The sequence below is a fragment of the Borostomias antarcticus genome, assembly GCF_949987555.1.
Source record: "Borostomias antarcticus genome assembly, chromosome: 16".
Lineage (NCBI taxonomy): Eukaryota > Metazoa > Chordata > Actinopteri > Stomiiformes > Stomiidae > Borostomias > Borostomias antarcticus.
The window spans coordinates 22,590,626-22,609,477 of NC_140249.1; the positions used below are offsets into that span (position 1 = coordinate 22,590,626).

Here is an 18,852-nt window from a genome sequence, read left to right on the forward strand (position 1 = left end):
TTAGAGCGAGTTATGTATACTGGGGGTCATATAGACTGCAGTTTATAACAGCACTGTAACAGCACATTGTGAACAGGAGTATTTGCCTTGACAGACTAACTCCTTCAGCCAATCAGTGTAATAAAACCTTTGCCAAATACAGTCGGAAGAATGGCGAAAATGTATTTTCCTCAGATAAACTGTGCATATTCTTGTTCTTGTTAAATTGTTATTATTGAGACTATTTCTGCAATAACTGCACTTATGGCTGTGTTTATTCTACTAACATTAACATTACTGCTTGTTGCTTTGGGGGACTGTTTTGACAGAGGCCTGTATTTCATTTTTACCCATCAACTGTGGAAACCAATCAGGAGCTACAGTACAGTACATTCTACTGGGGCGCAGAACAAACGTTAGAACACAGTCCTTGACTGGCCCGGGCAAAATATAATTGGAGAAACTGTGAAGGACTTTTCTGTGTTTCCGTATTCTGTGTAGGGAAACGACTGCACTGACAGTGATATAAAAAATCTAATCAAATCAAACTTTATTTGTATATAGTGCATTTCATATACAGAGGCAACACAATGTGCTTTACAGAGAGCGATGGGGGGATGGACATAGATCCTACCCCTACATTTTCCAGAGGGAAGGAAGGCCTATTTTTAAACATAAACAAACATGTCTGTGCCCCTTTAAACTGATCATTTCTTCTCTGGTGACTCATCCATTGTTTAAAGGAGTAGTAAAGGGGAAAATGCATGTTTAGCCCTGTTTTAAGGTTACTTATGATCATATACAATGGTTCAGATCAAAACGTTGACAAAACTAGCACTTTTGAGAAAGTCTGATAATTGCTCTACCACCGTTTTGGTCAATGGATGTGGGTGGGCACCTTGAAAAATCACCTCTCATTCACCCATTCACACACACAATGGCGGTAGGTGCCATGCAAGGTGCTAACCGGCTCATTGGGAGCAATTTGGGGTTAGGTGTCTTGCTCAAGGACACTTCGACATGTGGACAGTCGGAGCTGGGATTCGAACCACTGACCCTTCGATCATTGAACGAACCACTCTACCAACTGAGCTACAGCCGCTCCCTAGATTAGCACCTTAGTGTACCAAACCTATCCCCTCTCCCTCTCCTGTGACACCAACACAAGATGAAACCTCTGTAGCTAGCTTGCTCCATCTCTGGGGGTTCCTGGACCAGAGCTTGACACAGTATGAGATGTAAAAGCAGGAGGAATTCCAGGACCAATGCCATACCGAGTGTTAAACATGCCTGTTCCCACTGACATGTAGTATACATGTCACTCACCTGCCCTGTCTAGCGTGGTTCTGGTCATAGCTGTCCCTCCCCTGCCATGTCTAGCGTGGTTCTGGTCATAGCTGTCACTCCCCTGCCCTGTCTAGCGTGGTTCTGGTCATAGCTGTCCCTCCCCTGCCCTGTCTAGCGTGGTTCTGGTCATAGCTGTCCCTCCCCTGCCCTGTCTAGCGTGGTTCTGGTCATAGCTGTCCCTCCCCTGCCCTGTCTAGCGTGGTTCTGGTCATAGCTGTCCCTCCCCTGCCCTGTCTAGCGTGGTTCTGGTCATAGCTGTCCCTCCCCTGCCCTGTCTAGCGTGGTTCTGGTCATAGCTGTCCCTCCCCTGCCCTGTCCAGCGTGGTTCTGGTCATAGCTGTCCCTCCCCTGCCCTGTCTAGCGTGGTTCTGGTCATAGCTGTCCCTCCCCTGCCCTGTCTAGCGTGGTTCTGGTCATAGCTGTCCCTCCCCTGCCCTGTCTAGCGTGGTTCTGGTCATAGCTGGCTGTTACGTGATTGCTTTTGACCACGGTAAAGCCTTTGGCTCGGTCGCTCCCATGCTCAAGGCCAGCGATGCTGAATGAGACACTCTTAGTGTTCAGGAAACAGACAGCTCACTGACTGTGCTCACTCCTGTCAGCTTGCATTAACATGGTCTCTCGCCCCCCTCTCCCTCTCTGTCGCCCACCCTCTCCCTCTCTCTCGGCCGCCTTCTCCCTCTCTCTCGTCCGCTCTCTCCCTCTCTCTCGCCCGCTCTCACCCTCTCTCTCGCCCGCTCTCTCCCTCTCTCTCGCCCGCTCTCTCCCTCTCTCTCGCCCGCTCTCTCCCTCTCTCTCGCCCGCTCTCTCCCTCTCTCTCGCCCACTCTCTCCCTCTCTCTCGCCCGCTCTCTCCCTTCTCTCTCGCCCGCCCTCTCTCGCCCACTCTCACCTTCTCTCTCGCCCGCCCTCTCCCTCTCTCTCTCCCGCTCTCACCCTCTCTCTCGCCCGCTCTCACCCTCTCTCTCGCCCGCTCTCTCCCTCTCTCTCGCCCTCCCTCTCCCTCTCTTTTGCCCACTCTCACCTGCTCTCTCGCCCGCTCTCTCCCTCTCTCTCGCCCGCTCTCACCCGCTTTCTCGCCCGCTCTCTCCCTCTCTCTCGCCCGCTCTCACCCTCTCTCTTGCCCGCTCTCTCCCTTTCTCTCTCTTGCTCGCTCTCTCCCTCGCCCGCTCTCACCCACACTGGCAGGGCCAACGGCTCCTCTGGCCCTAGAGGTCCAGCCCAACAAATTAATGATCGCTCTGAAGGAGAAGCCTGCTCCGAAACACCAGTATGGGCATGCATGCACACACACACACACACACACACACCTTTATATACAAATGCTAATAAACACATCTTTGCGCACAAGCATGCACACGTAACCGAGTTGAATCTCACTCCTCAGTATAAAAACCGCACACCCGCGCGTAGCTGGCTGTAGTCCTGCTTATGTAAGGTAGTCATGTGCAATGGCGAGTTAGAGGACCCGAGATTGAACCCAGCACGGGCAAGGAAGGGTGGAAGCGATACTGACGAGTGACCCGGTGAAAACCTGAGCGACGTGCACGCTCACACGCACTCAAACGATTGGGGTCATCGGCGATATCCGGGCGGCTCTCCCGACATCAACAAAGATGAAGCGGCTTTCTAAACGTCTGAAACAACAGGGAAGATGGGCACCCTGCTGGGAATGTGTGTGTGTGTGTGTGTGTGTGTGTGTGCGTGTGCGTGCGTGTGTGTAAGTGCATGCTTGTGATTAGAAGGCTCAACTATTGAGGAGCTAACACATTTTGAGCCCCAGCCAAATTGTGGCCAGTGGTAAAAATAGAGCCCCTTGTTTTCGGAAGGTGCCTGTGGGAATGAGCGTTTAGCATCAGAAGGGCGCCGGAGCCTTGCTTGGCTGGCGTGGAGGCTGCTTTGTCCTGGAACAGGAGGAGTCCCCCTCTGAGCCTCTTTCCAGGGAGCCTGTTTGCAGTTTACCTGGTTTTTCACAGACTAGCTTTTCACAGTTAGCCAAATACCCGAGTGGGACCTCCCTATCTAGCAGCCCTGAGGGAACGGACCACAATTCAAAACAGTGTCGGTTTTTAATAGGTGACAGACCAAAAATGAGCCATATTTTTAGCAACAGAACCGAAATGGCCGCATGGCAGACGGGTGTTTGTAGAGAGTGCAGGGAGGAAGGTGTGTAGCTGGTGGCTATGATAGCAATGCTGCAGCAGCAGATGATGAGCCAGGCTAAAGATGCAGGTAACACACATTATTGTTATTTTAAATAAGTCGTACAGTGTTTCCAGAGTTACAGAGTTTAACATAGCGGAAATTAGTATCACGATTGGCGGCCATTTTCTGACTGGGAGTGATATGATGAAATGAACATATTTTTGGTTGCTGTAGCTAGCTACACAAGTAATGTAGCTGCGGTTTAGTCTATGTCTTCTGATGTTAGTAACTGTTACTGTTAAAAGTTACTGTTAACTGTTGTTGTAGGGATATGACCACAGCCCTTAACCCCAGTTACCACCCCCCTTCCAGAGGCATATTATCAGACCCCCTCATACCCACTTGGCATGCAGAAACATCATTGGTGAGCTTGCCAATGTGCCAAAGGAAGCCATGACCAGCGATGGCTACACAAGTATCACACAGGATCACTATATTACAGTGACAGTCCACTATGCAAATGAAGGCCAACTGAGACAGAAACATCGACCCAGGCAGTGCATGAGTCCCAAAATGTAGTAGTATTGATTACTTTCGGTACTGCTTATCGATACCGGTATCGAAAAAATCCTAACGATACCCATCCCTAATCAGGACAGAGGAGAGAGTTCGCTCTTGCGGCATGGAGTGACTGTCACTACAAGGAGGGCGGTCTCTGTCGAGTGGCCAGCCTCGAACCCGGACTGGTGGGGGTCTAGGAGGTCGTTCTGGTGGAGGTACGAAGATAGTTGGTTAAAGATAACACGTTCAAGTGTTTTAGATAGAAAAGATAGAAGAGAAACCGTTCTGTAGTTTTTGACATCAGAGGGGTCAAGAGATGGGTTCTTCAGGAGGGGGGGGGGGGTGACTCTGGCAGTCTTGAAAGCAGAGCGAAAGCATCCTGATACAAGAGATGCGTTGATGAGGTGGGTTAGGAAGGGAAGGAGTTCGGGTGTAACAGACTGAAGGAGAGTGGAGGGGACAGGCTCTAGGGAGCACATGGTAAGATTGGACACGGAGAGGAGGGGAGGCAGAGAGGGAAGAGAGGGTGAGGGTGGAGAGGTGAGGTTGATGCATGGCCCGTCGACTGGGGGGTGGGGGAAAGAAAACTGATGTCGTTAACTTTCTTGTCAAAGAAGTTTCCAAAATTGTCAAGGAGAAGGGAGGAGTTGGCAGTAGGAGGTGGGGGCTGAAGTAGTGAAGAGAAAGTTTCAAAGAGTTTTTTAGGATTGGAAGCAGAGGTTAGAATTTTAAAGCGGAAGAAAGCAGCTTTAGCAGCAGACAGGGAGGAGGAGAATGTGGAAAGAAGAAATTGGACGTTAACAAGGGCCTCTGGGACTCTGCCTTTCCTCCATTTACGCTCAGCTATTCTCAGGCTCCGTCTATCAGGACGCACTGAGTCCGACAGCCATGGGGCAGGTGGAGTTGGGCGTGCAGGCCCGGAGGTGAGGGGACAGATTTTGTCCAGAGAAGAGGAAAGAGTAGAGAGGAGAAGGTCAGTAGCAGTATCAGAGGGTAGGAGAGAGAAGGATTCAGGGGCGGGGAGGGCAAAGGTGACGGCAGAGGAAAGGTCAGTAGAGGGGTGGCCAGGGGTAGAATTACGAGGAGGAAGAGGGGAGGGAGACGGAGTAGGACATGACATAGTGGTCGGAGAGATGGAGGGGAGTGACAGAAAGGTTAGGGGTGGAACAGTGTCAAGTGAAGATGATATCCAGCGGCTTCGTGAGTAGGAGGAGAAGAGGAGAGGTGAAGATCAAAGGAGGAGAGGAAAGAGAGAAGAGGTTCTAATTTCTCACTCTGGATGTTGAAGTCACCAAGAAGGATGAGTGTGGACCCATAATCAGAGAAGTGCAAGACTATATCAAGCTCCTCCAGGAACTCACCAAGGGGTCTTGGTGGGCGATACACGACAGCAATGGTGATTTGGATAAGTCACAGAGGCAGCGTGGAATTCAAAAGAGGGCAGGGAAAACTGGAACAGAGAAGAGAGTATTTCCATTTTAAGGAAATGAGCAGGCCAGTACCACCACCTCGCCTCACAGCTCTGGGAGTGTGGGAGAAAGAGTACCCATCTGACAGGGCTGCGGGTGTGGCAGTGTTCTCTGGTGTGATCCATGTCTCGGTGAGAGCAAGAAAGCTCCCAGATAGCAAGCGGATGTGTAATGATTCGGGGCCATATATGGGCCGGAACTAAGCCACAAGGGCCAGATCTGGCCTGGATATGGCCCAGATCCGCTTGCTATCTGGGCTGAGGGAGAGCGAGGAGGCATAGCCTGAGATAAACTCAGCTTAGAGGCGTTACGGAGTCTGGAGGTGACCCATGGAGAGGGGAAAGGGCATGAATAGGATGCAGACACATAGTGGCAGCAATTAAATATACAGGTAAGGAATGTACAGATACATAAAATAAGCAAATGTAGACGTAATACTTTACCGACACAGTCTTTCTTGACAAATTCTCTCTTGAATAAGTTGCCTTTTGTCCCCCGGAGGGGGCTGTAGCCTGCCGGCTGTCGCCGTCTACGCCAGCAATGTTTATGGCCTGTTGCCACTGATTGCTAATTGTCTGCCAGGAGAGTAGGCCACTCCCTTCCGGCAGTCACCAGGGCAATTAGTCTAGATCAGGCAGAAACTAACTCTCACAACATAAATTGACTGTCGAAGCAGCTTATTAACAACATGATTAATCTTACATACAATTGTATTCTATTGCACCTTTAATATGATAATGTTTATATTGTTGATGCATATGCAACGCAACAGGCCCACTTATTCACAGAATAGTCGATGCTCATAATATAGTCGATGGTCTTTCACCTCTGTATTGAAGGTCGAAGGTTAAGGTCTGTGCTGTTATGCTGTTGCATTGAGTCTGTTAGTTTGTCGGCAATGTCCACATAGTCAGTGATGCAGTAGTCTAGTCTAACCAGACACAGCAGACAAGAGCCTAGACTCTGAACAGATTCATTTTATAATAACTACCATTCAAAATCCATTTATTAGCCATTTGTTATTCATTCATTAATTTGATCCACGTTGTGGGTTGAGATAAACACTCCTGTACAGTGTTTCTCTATACAAATAATTTTATGATAATTTATTTTTAAGTTTACAAACGCTTTATCGGTTTGTTATTTAACTCCTGTACAGTGTTTCTCTATACAAATAATTTAATGATCATTAATTTTTAAGTTTACAAACCCTTTATCGGTTTGTTATTTAACTCTCTGAAAATGATCTGCAATGTCTTCACAATCATTGATCTATCTATCCATCGACCGTTATATATCAGCCAATCGTGAGGCCTGCAACTCTAAGCCCAGCCAATCAGGAGCTATAGGTGTAATACAGTGTCAGGTTGTAAACCAATCCTGAACAACAGGAGGCCGGCCTGAAGCGTGGTCTTATGTGGACATAAATAAATTGTGAAAATGTGTGTGTGTGTGTGTGTGTGTGTGTGTGTGTGTGTGTGTGTGTGTGTGTGTGTGTGTGTGTGTGAGTTTTACCTGCCGACAAAGTGTACAGTCATATGATGAATCTTGTTTAGTTTTGGTTTGTTGCAATTATTGTAAGTCGCTTTGAATAAAAGTGTCTTCTAAATAACTGTAATGTACCTCTACCGTTTGGTCACTATACTAATGTATTTTTCAACTCTTCTGACTAGATATCTCATCTAGGTAACCTTTTCCATGTCTTCAACTCCCAAATTGACAGTTTCTCGTCAAATAAACTCTCATTGATCACTTTTCAGTGACTTTGACTATTTATTGATGTTTTTTATTCTCTTACACGAGAACAGAGGAGAGGAGCAGATGCATCAGATGGGAATATATTAATATTATATAATATATATATATATATATACACACACACACACACACACACACACACACACACACACACACAACCACACCTCTTCAGCTTCTCTCTAAGAGACTGTGTTCCTTGGCTGCAGGTACCAACGAGAGGCCCCAAGAGTAGATAATGGAGGCGATGATGATGATGATGATTGATTACATCAATTTTGCAGGTGGTATGATTCATCTGTGCATAATAGAAATACATGAACGTCCATCTGATTGAGATCACTTATGCCTCTGAGGTTATATGTTATATATATATATAAAGGGTATACAGTAGGCAGGTATTGCATTGGATGTAATCTCGTCATCAACACATTACTCACCTTACAAAGCTTTACCCTCATGAGGACTGAGTGAATGTGCATACATACAGTACTACTGTAAATAGGTGATAGAGTGGATCTATCAATTTGGTTATCAATCAGACTGGTTATCAACATAAATATATGCAGCGTTATCTCCTAGGACTGCATTCACATTTGAATACTCTTCCATCTATGGGTTCTCATCACAGCATTACATTACATTACATTACAGTCATTTAGCAGACGCTTTTATCCAAAGCGACTAACAATAATTGCATTTAACGTAGGAAGAGCCAATGTACTACTACTCGCCAGGACTCACAAGTGCATCTTCTTTCTAAAACAAACAAGTGACTAAGAGCATAATCTAGTGCTGAAGGCAAAGTGCAAGAATCACAATCTAAAGTACAGTGCAATATAATATAATAAGTGCTTAGGTGGGAGGATTGTTGTAGTACTTCTTGAAGAGATGAGCAGACAAAACATGCAGCACAGCAGACAAAACATGTCTATAATGTGTAACCAAACACCCCCGACACTGCGTTCGAACAAGCCAATGACAAGTGAAAGGAGACTCTGAAACAAAGCTATAATGCTAATGCCAGATATTAGAGTACCAATTGTAAATGTAACCCACTCAACAGTTAACTTAATCATTCAACATTGGATCAACCTCCACTCTCATTCTTGCTCATCTCCAACTCAACTCAACTTAACTTTTAACTAAGTACTTTTAACTAAGTGCTTCACATGCTACCACCACGATGCCCTCAAAGCAAAGAAACCCTTCTTTTCAACCCACCCTGTGGTACTCACCTTTCATAGTGGTGTAGAGAGACAGCCCTCAGGTGGAGATGGGTAACCAGATATTTGCCTGTCTTCAGGTTTCACTATATAATGTGCATGTATGAAGGGGCGTGGATCTGGGGCAACTCAGGACTCTGCTGCTGCAGCCTTCAATGAGCTTTCGCCAGTGCACAGAACACTCTTTAGGACTAGCCCCCACTCCTTCGCTTCTAGTCCCATCCAGAAACCCCCCCCCCCCACACACACACACACACACACACTCACACTAGAGGTCTGTGCTGTCTCAGTATGGTGGGGCGATTGCATAACCTTTTGACACACATTCTCCCAGGATCTCTGACTATAGTGAGCCATGAGAGTAAGGGGGGACGCAGCTCTGGTCAATATTATGTTGATTCTATAGATCCCTCCTTAATGCACACACACACACACACGCACGCGCACGCAAGCACACACATGCACGCATACACACATGCACGCCCGCGCGCGCACACACACACACACACACACACACACACACGCACGCACGCACGCACGCACGCACGCACGCACGCACGCACGCACGCACGCACGCACGCACGCACAGACCAAGAAGCCTCAATATTCCTTCTGTCAGTGAGATTTCTAAGCTGTCTGCACTGACTGATTGTAATTAAAACATCACTCCTGCTTAGTGAAGCCCCTGCTCCCAAACACATCCTCAATTCAGCCCCCGGAAAAGAGTCTTTATTCCCCCAACCGGATCCCTTCCTCACAGGCCCAGCGCCCCATTCACAACATTTTCCCACCACAGGGGTCCAGAGTGGCCCAGTTCAAGGCATTTGTTTGAAGGTCGTGAGCTTTAACAATCCAGAGGCCCTTTCTGGGCTGACGTGTTCTGGCCTTTTCTGCTTTACAGGTTCTTTTGGGGTGAGGGTGTGTTTTTTTCTCTCTCTCTCCGTCTTCAGACTGTATTACTATTCTGGTCAAGTTGCCGTAGTTTGCTTTGCCTCAACCTGAAGATGTCTGAGAGCATTACATTTCAGAGAAGAGTTGCAGACTTCCATTATCTGGCCTGGCTTTGGAAAAGTTCACCTCAGGAAATAATGACAAAACTGCAGTAAGCACCAAATGAATAAATTCTAATAATAATAATAATAATAAAAATAAAAATAATAATAATAATAATAATAATAATAATTTAAAAGCATACATTAGTTTGCAATACATCTGTTGTGATACTGAAGATTATGATTAATACTTCTTAGTGCTTAGTGTTCCAGGGTTGTAAAATACATGATACAGTGGTGTTAACTCAACACTGGTATGGATGGGCACACGGTTCATACAGTACAGCCCCTGAACATATGAAGGATTTGCAAGACTGTCTCAGTAGGATGGTTAATGGTAAATGGACTGCACTTATATAGCGCTTTTATCCACAGCGCTTTACAATGGCCTCTCATTCATTCATTCACCCTCACATTCACACAGCAATGGCGGCAGCTGCCTTGCAAGGTGCTAGCCTGCTCATTAGAAGCAATTTGGGGTTTAGTGTCTTGCCCAAAGACACTTAGACATGTGGACAGGAAGAGCCAGGATTCGAACCACCGATGCTACGATCACTGGATGACCACATCAGTATGATGATGAAGATTATGATTAATACTTCTTAGTGCTAAAATGTTCCACGGGTGTAAAATACATGATACAGTGGTGTTAACACTGATATGGATGGGAACCATACAGTATAACCCCTGAACATACAGTAGGAAGGCTTCTCAACACTTTCTCAGTAGGACACTATGTGAAACTTCCACTCTGCATCTCAGAAGACTGGCTCAATCACATGGGTTGCAATCTGACAGAATCATGTTGTAAGACTACAAGGTTCTTCTAAGACCAGGCTTGTCTGGCCTCTAAACTGACTTTGGCAGCATCAAGATCTAGGAGTCTAGGATAAAACATATATATATATATATACAGTATATATTATATAACAAAAATGAAAAATTATCTAAGAGAGTCCGGACTGGACACAACAAACCAATTACTCAGTTCACCATAGTTCACTCGTTCACAACTGTTTGCCAGGAAACTTTCATTAATTGTGCACACATTCCACGCTTTAGAGAAATGGTCCAATAACTTGTCCAGAGTAATTGTCATACTCTGTGATTTGAACCGCTCAAAGAAAAAGACGCTTCCTGCTGCTGGTCTTGACTGTACAACCACAGGTTACTGGCCAGAATGGGTCCGTCTGCTGTGAAGAAGCTGTCCTGTCTCTCCTAATCACCATCAGTACCGTAGGCCTGCTAGTCATTAGTGGGGTTAGCATGCGCTCTGGGCTCTCCTGCAGCGAAGGACTGTTTGGGGCTCAACTGTAGTCTTGTGGAGTGGCAGTGGGAAGGTCCCCCTCATCAGGTGCCCCATAGGAAGCCTGCATGATAATTGAACCAGTTTATCCACACTAAGCTTGAGGTAAAGTGAATAGATTTTTTTGAATAATTCTCTCTTCTAATCAAATGCTACAGGTGCCTTAGAGTCGGGGGAGTGTAGTTAAAATGATTAGTGTGTCTTTATGGATTCTAGGGAAATGCTTACATTATACACTATACTTTATAAACAGGTGGCAGTGTTGGCAGTCTGTTACACACTTCACCTTTAAGTACAATAGACCACCGTGCCAAGAGGTTTTTCTGAGTAAACGTATCTGCAATAAGACAATATAAACATACTGTAGACTACCTTTTGTGTAGTGAGCTGGCAAAATACTGTATAAAAAGAAGGAAACTATATTATTAGATATTTCCACGTTTTTGAACGTGTGTGTGTGTGTGTGTGTGTGTGTGTGTGAGAGAGAGAGAGAGAGACTGAAGATGTGGGCAAAAGTTGTGTACACAAAGCTACTGTGCCAACATAAAAAAATGCTGTGGCAGTGACTGTTCCCTCTTGAGAATGTGGTTGTGACAATGCACCCCCCCCCCCCCCCACCCCTTACCCTAACCTTAACCACTCTTGATACCTAAACTTAATCGTCGCTGTTAATAAATAAGGTCATAGGGTCATGTAGTAGGCTTGTCCTCACTGTCTTGTAGTAGCGGGTTTATCAGCCGGAGTAGGCGTGTTAACAGCCGGAAGCAACGTTCAGCCGGCACACTTATCAACACCCGATCATTCATACACTGTGATTGTTGAGATAGGGTTTCATGAATCGCACGTGAACCCAAGGGTGCGTTCAATCTGAAAATGGTGTGCACTGTTTTGGTACAGTTTCTGGGTTGAATTGGTTTCCGCACTGGTCTTGAACCTGGCTCGTTGGATTACACATACAGCCTCTTCAACCCCCCCCCCCCTCCCACAAACATTAACAAAAGTCTTGAGTCCTTATTCATACGGTTTCACACAAACTTTGCTTTATTGTCAAGATACAGTAATATGGAAGTAGTATAGAACTCTTGCAACCAAAAATGTCATCATGTATCCAATGCAGATTCCTAGGCCGTGAGCACGTATGCTGAGGTTATTCTCTGCTACATGTGAGTGTGGAACATCAGTTGATGTATCTATGAAGAGCTGAAAGCTGCCAGGGTTTTATTAAATATGCAAGTACCTCAAACTGACTCAGCATGGTCACCGACCTCTCTATTCACTGTGAAGGAGAACCCCCTGGTGGCCTTTTAATGGCACATGTGACGACAGAATATATGAACTATAAGACATGGTTGCACACAGACACCTGAGACTGTGACATTCTGTGCTTATAGTCCTTAAAGTCCAACTGAAACGGACGTTTTGAGATCATCTCATGTCCGTAGTTTGACGTATTTCTGACTCAAACAGGCTATAGGGGCGGGACATGACGTTTAGAGGAATTTGATTGGAACGTTGACAAGTGGGCGGGTTATAGCGACTTAACAAAAGGGGGTCGATCAAGACAGGGTCGTTAATATTCCTCATGAAATGGATATTCGGGATGGTCACTCCACCTGTGAAGTAAAAAGTAACAATGCACATGGTGATATCTACAGTATAAGGTATAACCTGAGACAGAATATACACTGTAGCTTACAGTACTTACATCAGCAGCTCCACAAAGCGAACGTTTTTATTCAGTCCCTCAATTTCTGTCATCTCGTCCTCAGTGAGGGAAAAGTCAAATATCTGTGAAGTTGAAGGACATTGAAGATAATAAGAATGCTAATAAGTTAATATACTGTATACCAACATAGAGTAGTTCACTTTCTTGGGGACACACAACCAACAACGTTGTTTTTTGTCTGTGATACTGTATGAAACCGTTAAAGCCGACCTGGAAGTTGTCCTTGATCCTCTGAAGGTTGAAACTCTTGGGGATGACCACCACTCCTCTCTGGACGTTGAAGCGCAGAGCCACCTGGGCGCTGTTCTTCTTGTACTTCTTTGCTATGGAGACCAGGACCTCATCCTCCAACAGAGGAGGACATTTCAAGTTCACCCTGGATCAGAGACAACAACCCACATATTTACTCTCCTGCTGGATTGCTTTTGAAATAAATGGTATTCAATGGTGGGCATGCGTCTACAGTATCAGTCCATTCACCCACTTTAAAACTGGGAAATTGTGTCATGGTATAACGGTGCAAATGTCTTTGAACTGCATGTTTCTGTTAATCTTGTGGGTACTCAGTCTTGGCAGTCTGCCTGACACATGGAGCCAGTGATGTAGAAAGCAATCAGTGTGTTTATGAATGTTGTTGTTGTTGTGGTTGTGGTTGTGGTTGTGGTTGTGGTTGTTGTTGTTGTTGTTGTTGTTGTTGTTGTTGTGAGTGCTTCAGTACCAGGAGGCATCTCTTGAGGTGCCTAGAGGGCTGTAACCCACAATGACGATATCATTCTGTCGACAGTACTCCAGCAGTTTAGGCTGAGTGAAGTACGGATGACACTCAACCTGTATGGGAAAAATACAAATTATATTAGTTCCATTCAGGATCAGTGGTAGCCCTGTAAGATGAAGAAAAAAAAAAAGGTTTCCCAACTCCTAGATGCCTGCAGACTGCATTCTTCAACATGTGAACAGAGAAGGAGGGCCTAGAGACAAGAAGGGAGTAGACGCCAACTACGTCATACCTGGTTGGACACGGGCCTGTGTTTGAGGCCTGGCTTGTTGAGGAGCAAATCCAGTTGTCTGCGGTTGAAGTTGGACACTCCCAGCGATTTGCACAGTCCAGCGTCTTTGCAAGCTTCTAAAGCCTAGCGAGACAGAAAATCCCTTTAAAATATGTCCCTTCAGAGACTCAGGTGATTTACTAGAGAGATATAGTCCCAATTTCCTCAGTAGAGAAAATCCTACCGTAAAATAAACAGCTTTGGAGAACTTTGAACACAAGGTTGATTATTTATGACTCTGTCCTTGGCATAGGGCTGACGGGTATGTGCTGGTATCTCACTTAGCGTTGTAAACACACAAACACACCATTTTTAAAAACTCTATTGTAAATGGAGTAATTAATTGGACTCACCTCCCATGTAGCACAGAGGTCTGTCTCGTGGTAAATATACTTCCCATTCTCATCTTTAGGATAAAACACATCACCAGGCTGGAAACAAGACATGAAGTTAATGGAATGATGGACTCGTCTGTTATATTGGGTTCATAATGATGACTACAATCATTCATGGGGCGGCTGTAGCTCAGTTGGTAGAGCGGGTCTTTCAATGATCGAAGGGTCAGTGGTTCGAATCCCAGCTCCGACTGTCCACATGTCGAAGTGTCTTTGAGCAAGACACCTAACCCCAAATTGCTCCCAATGAGCAGGTTAGCACCTTGCATGGCAGCTACCGCCATTGGTGTGTGAATGGGTGAATGAGAAGCCATTGTAAAGCGCTTTGAGTGCCGCTAAGGTGGAAAAGCGCTATATAAGTGCAGTCCATTTACAAAACATGTATTTGTTGCGCTGCCGCTTTAAGCAGCTATAAACGATATTGATACCTTGAAGGCAAGTGGAAGCTCTATGATGTAAAGGTCCACATAGTCTAGTTGCAGGGTCTTCAGCGTCTTCTCTAGGGCCGGCCGAACCAACTCCGGGGGGTGATACGTGTTCCAGAGCTGAGGAAGTAAAGGCTTTAAGAACCTGAAGAATGTAATAGAAATTGTAATAGAAATGTTTCAACGTTTTACTTGAAAGAAAGCATGGTCACACTTTACAATAAGGGTCACAAAAAACATTAGTTAACTGTTAACTAATGCTTATTTAGGGTTAGGTTAGGTTACTTATGTTAATTAATACCTTAGTTAAGGTTAGAGTTAGGCGAGTTAACCTTAGTTAACATAAATAACATTAGTAAATGGTTAATAGAGACATTAGTTAACTGTTACTTAATGCTTAATAATGCATTAACTAATGCTTATTAATGTACCCTTATTGTAAAGTGTTACCGAAAGCATAGTTGAAGGAACGAACAGAACAGCACCTTTCCACAGTAAAAGATGTCCTCTCTTTTCACGGTTCCCTCACTTATTTTGTCTCGGATGGCTTGACCCACTTCATGCTCGTTGAAATACACCAATGCTCCGTCAAAGTGCCTGTATCCCACGTCAATGGCCTGCTTGACACACTCAAATGCTGTACCTTTAGGAGTCTGTCAAGAAACATGTACAAGATAACACAGGTGGGCTTACAGGGGAACAACAGCTAGAGACATTCATTTGATTTCAGGGGAAATGTGTTCAGGGTTCAATCAAACATGTTTAACCTGTGAACCTTGACCTCCTGCTGAAACACATGGGACCTAGATTCTCAAAACATCCACATAATATGTGCATGGATAATACATTACAGGTGAGGGGCCGGTGTCAAATTCGGGAGACAGGTCACTCCAATGAATATTGGGCTCAGATTTGGTTTTAGAATTAGCAAGGAATTAATTAATTAATTCGTCAACAATTATTCCACTATTATTCCAATATTGCACTTTCTTATAGTTAGTAGTCCTTGAAGTTGACATTGAAGTGGCCCTCCTATGAGTTCAAGACATCAGCAGAGAGTGGAGGAACACAGTAGAACCCTAGAGAGAGTGGAGGAACACAGTAGAACCCTAGAGAGAGTGGAGGAACACAGTAGAACCCTAGAGAGAGTGGAGGAACACAGCAGCACCCTAGAGAGAGTGGAGGAACACAGTAGAACCCTAGAGAGAGTGGAGGAACACAGTAGAACCCTAGAGAGAGTGGAGGAACACAGTAGAACCCTAGAGAGAGTGGAGGAACACAGTAGAACCCTAGAGAGAGTGGAGGAACACAGTAGAACCCTAGAGAGAGTGGAGGAACACAGCAGCACCCTAGAGAGAGTGGAGGAACACAGTAGAACCCTAGAGAGAGTGGAGGAACACAGCAGCACCCTAGAGAGAGTGGAAGAACACAGTAGAACCCTAGAGAGAGTGGAGGAACACAGCAGCACCCTAGAGAGAGTGGAAGAACACAGTAGAACCCTAGAGAGAGTGGAGGAACACAGCAGCACCCTAGAGAGAGTGGAAGAACACAGTAGAACCCTAGAGAGAGTGGAGGAACACAGCAGCACCCTAGAGAGAGTGGAAGAACACAGTAGAACCCTAGAGAGAGTGGAACACAGGATAGGACTGGAGATGTAGTGCAGACTGGTGCCCGCCCACCCAATTAGTTTGATCTTTTTATCGTAATAATCAATATTGTACAATAAAAACAGATTGTATTAGTATGATTCAATTTTATAAATATATTAATATTTAAGAGGTTTAACCTCCAGTCCCCAGCAAAAAGTGTGCGTGCAGGCTGCACTATTATATGGTCCCTACCAATGTTGAGATCAAACCTACGCCCGTGTCTGGAGTTACTGTAGCAAATCACTTCCTCTTTTTTTTGCTGTCACTTCTAAGGAAGCGTAGAAACAAGAGATGTTTTGCATATGCGATCGACTGAAATGTAGCTAAACATGGTAATTATGTCTAGCAGGCTGGAAGGTAGTGGACTCTTACCGTCCTAGGGTCCCCATATGTCCCCAGTCCCAATAGGGGGACAGGATTCCCGTCGCTCAAGGTGAGACAGTGCTTCTCTGCAGTCAGGTTCATGTCTGTCTATGAACTGTGCTAGAGAGTTGAAGCTGCTCTATCTATGGTAATAGTTGATTTATTGAGCGGGTCTAACCTTTGATCTCATGAAAAACATGCTCTTGTGCAAGCAATTCGATGGCACAGGTGGGCGGTATTCATACTAAGGAGTGAGTGAGTTTAACCAAGTCAACTAAACATTTTAGCTGCTCTCGCAGCACTGGGTCGGGGTCGGGTGGAGTAAGAGGATGAAGGAGACAGATGGCAAATATATGAGGGTCTAGGTGTACACATACAGGATTGTGGGTCAGAATAGCCAGAAAAGCCTGCTGGCTTGCATACTGCAAAATACGACCGGATGTAGTAGGACATCCTGGTATTTTTTGCCATACTGCACGTGGCATACTATGTATCGGGACATACTACATCCTGTTTTGGCATACTATATAGTAGGGTAGTATGCGATTCGGAACGCAGCCAGGGAGATTGTTTAGTGTGGGGGTAGACGGGCGGCCTGCTGCACTTCTCAGCACCTGGGACAGTAACTGCGATTTTAGGAGCTGTTCCCCTGGAGAGAAGTGTTCCCCGTTCCCATGAGCCCTAATGTTTGCCCTGCCTGTAGTTATTCGAGTGAATAACCATACTCGTACCATTTTAATTGTAGCCATCTTATATTTTAGGGTTGTGTAGGTAATAGCCCAGGTAGGCAGGGATTATAGTTTAGCCCTCGGGGAGGGTTACCGGCCAGTCCCTACCCCCCACCGAGGAGTACGCCCATAGTTGAGGCTGAGGCAGGCTAGGCATAAGCAGTGTTTGGAATCGCTCCCTATTCACTATATAGTGCACTATATAGGGCGTCAGCCATTTTGTTTGTAGTGTCCGAATTCTCCACGGAATTTTCGTTCCCTATATAGTCCACTATTTATTACCCACAATTCACCTTGATTTCCAGGGAACAGTGCATGTACCCTACATTTTCTCCGTTCCCTAGTTAGTTCACTACATGGTGAATCCTATATAGGGAATAGGGAGTGAGGGAACGAGGGAGCGATTCCGAACCCAGCTATAGTCTTGATTTTGTACTGCGTTATTTGTGTGCTATGTCCCTGCCTTTTTAGCTTTGTCTAATAAAGATTGTACCTCTTTACTGATTGCTTGGACCTTCCGTACTGTTCACATTCTCCTATACCCACGGTAAACCGCATTAGTCCACACCTGCCTCAGCAATCAGCCACGTCCCCTCACCGAAAACTGGAAACCCCAGGCCAGAGGACGCCTGGAAGAGGGGTGAGGCAGAAAGCATGCTGCCTCATATGTGGATTTTGTTTGAGATCTTTCATTTGTAACACTTAAGTTACGTTTATTAAAGAGACAACCTCTGGCTATTTTCTGCAACTTGCTTCCCTTGTCTGTGTGCCACGGCCATTTTGGCATGTGCGGTCTTCCATGTCCCCTGGGCTGCCACAATACACAAAAAAATATGAGGAAGTGTGCAGGTACTGTATAAGAGGAGGAAGAAGACGAGGAGACAATGACAAATACATGAGGGTGTGCTCATGTATTTGCCCAGACCATAATTTAAATCTTTATTTTTTTTATTTATTAAATCATGTCAAAGCACAATGCCTGAGGATGCATTAGCATTTTTATTCGGCATCCCCCCTGGGCTTGAACTCTTGTTCAGCTACCTGCCATGTGAGAAGCCATAGATGGTTTCACACTGACAAGCAATCAAGGGTTGCATGTAAACGTCACAGATGTATGAGGAGGTTTTATAAGTTTCCACAAAATGTGTGTTAAAGGCACCACAAGGGGTAAAAAACCCCCCCCAAAAACTAGCCAATAAAACTAAGGTACACACTCAACAAGTGGAGAACAAGACAATGCCTGAGTAGGTATTAGCATGTTTATTCTGCATCACCTTGCAGAATTGAAGTCAACTCAACCAGACACCAAGGGAAGGTCATGTTCTTGTTTGAGTTTAAGTGAGAAGCTGGCAGTTTGACCTAAAAAAGTATAGATGCCAGCTAGATATTTACACCATAGGAATCCTGCATGAACATATTGGTAGGCCTACGTACTGTGATGGGAATGAATTGTGGGATAGGTTTTACAGTTTCTTAGAAAAGCAGAGTGATGGACTTCATAATTCTTGCCAGCTCAAAGCATATGGAATTTCTGCTCACTTTGGCCTAGGTTCGTGGTGGTGCACGTATGGCTGATTTGTTATGATTTTTTAAAGTTTTAAACTTAAGTCGGTTGCTGTAGCGCCACCATCAGGACTATTGGCCCCCTATGCCAGTTGAGGACTTCTGGCATAGGGCTGGACCT

The 18,852-nt window shown here is 45.4% G+C and overlaps 1 protein-coding gene across 1 annotated transcript; it reads right to left on the reverse strand.

Annotated features, from left to right (window-relative positions):
* Positions 1–11,859: 11,859 nt before the first annotated feature.
* LOC311319346 (aldo-keto reductase family 1 member D1-like) lies at positions 11,860–16,579 on the reverse strand. The gene is made up of 9 exons (XM_084450874.1): positions 16,450–16,579; positions 14,914–15,081; positions 14,432–14,548; positions 13,962–14,039; positions 13,570–13,692; positions 13,281–13,390; positions 12,773–12,938; positions 12,542–12,624; positions 11,860–12,449 (listed from the first exon to the last, which is right to left on the reverse strand). Exons 1-9 carry the CDS (start codon positions 16,540–16,542, stop codon positions 12,407–12,409), a joined length of 981 nt encoding a protein of 326 aa, XP_084307000.1. The 5' UTR covers positions 16,543–16,579; the 3' UTR covers positions 11,860–12,406.
* Between the last annotated feature and the right edge of the window lie 2,273 nt (positions 16,580–18,852).

Excerpts from the sequence above, each read along its gene's own strand:
- LOC311319346 (XM_084450874.1), bottom strand. The coding sequence starts at position 16,542 with ATGAACCTGACTGCAGAGAAGCACTGTCTCACCTTGAGCGACGGGAAT. Across the intron at positions 14,040-14,431 it reads AGCTTCCACTTGCCTTCAAG|CCTGGTGATGTGTTTTATCC; the intron begins GTATCAATATCG and ends TCTTGTTTCCAG. Across the intron at positions 13,391-13,569 it reads ACAGGCCCGTGTCCAACCAG|GTTGAGTGTCATCCGTACTT; the intron begins GTATGACGTAGT and ends TTTCCCATACAG.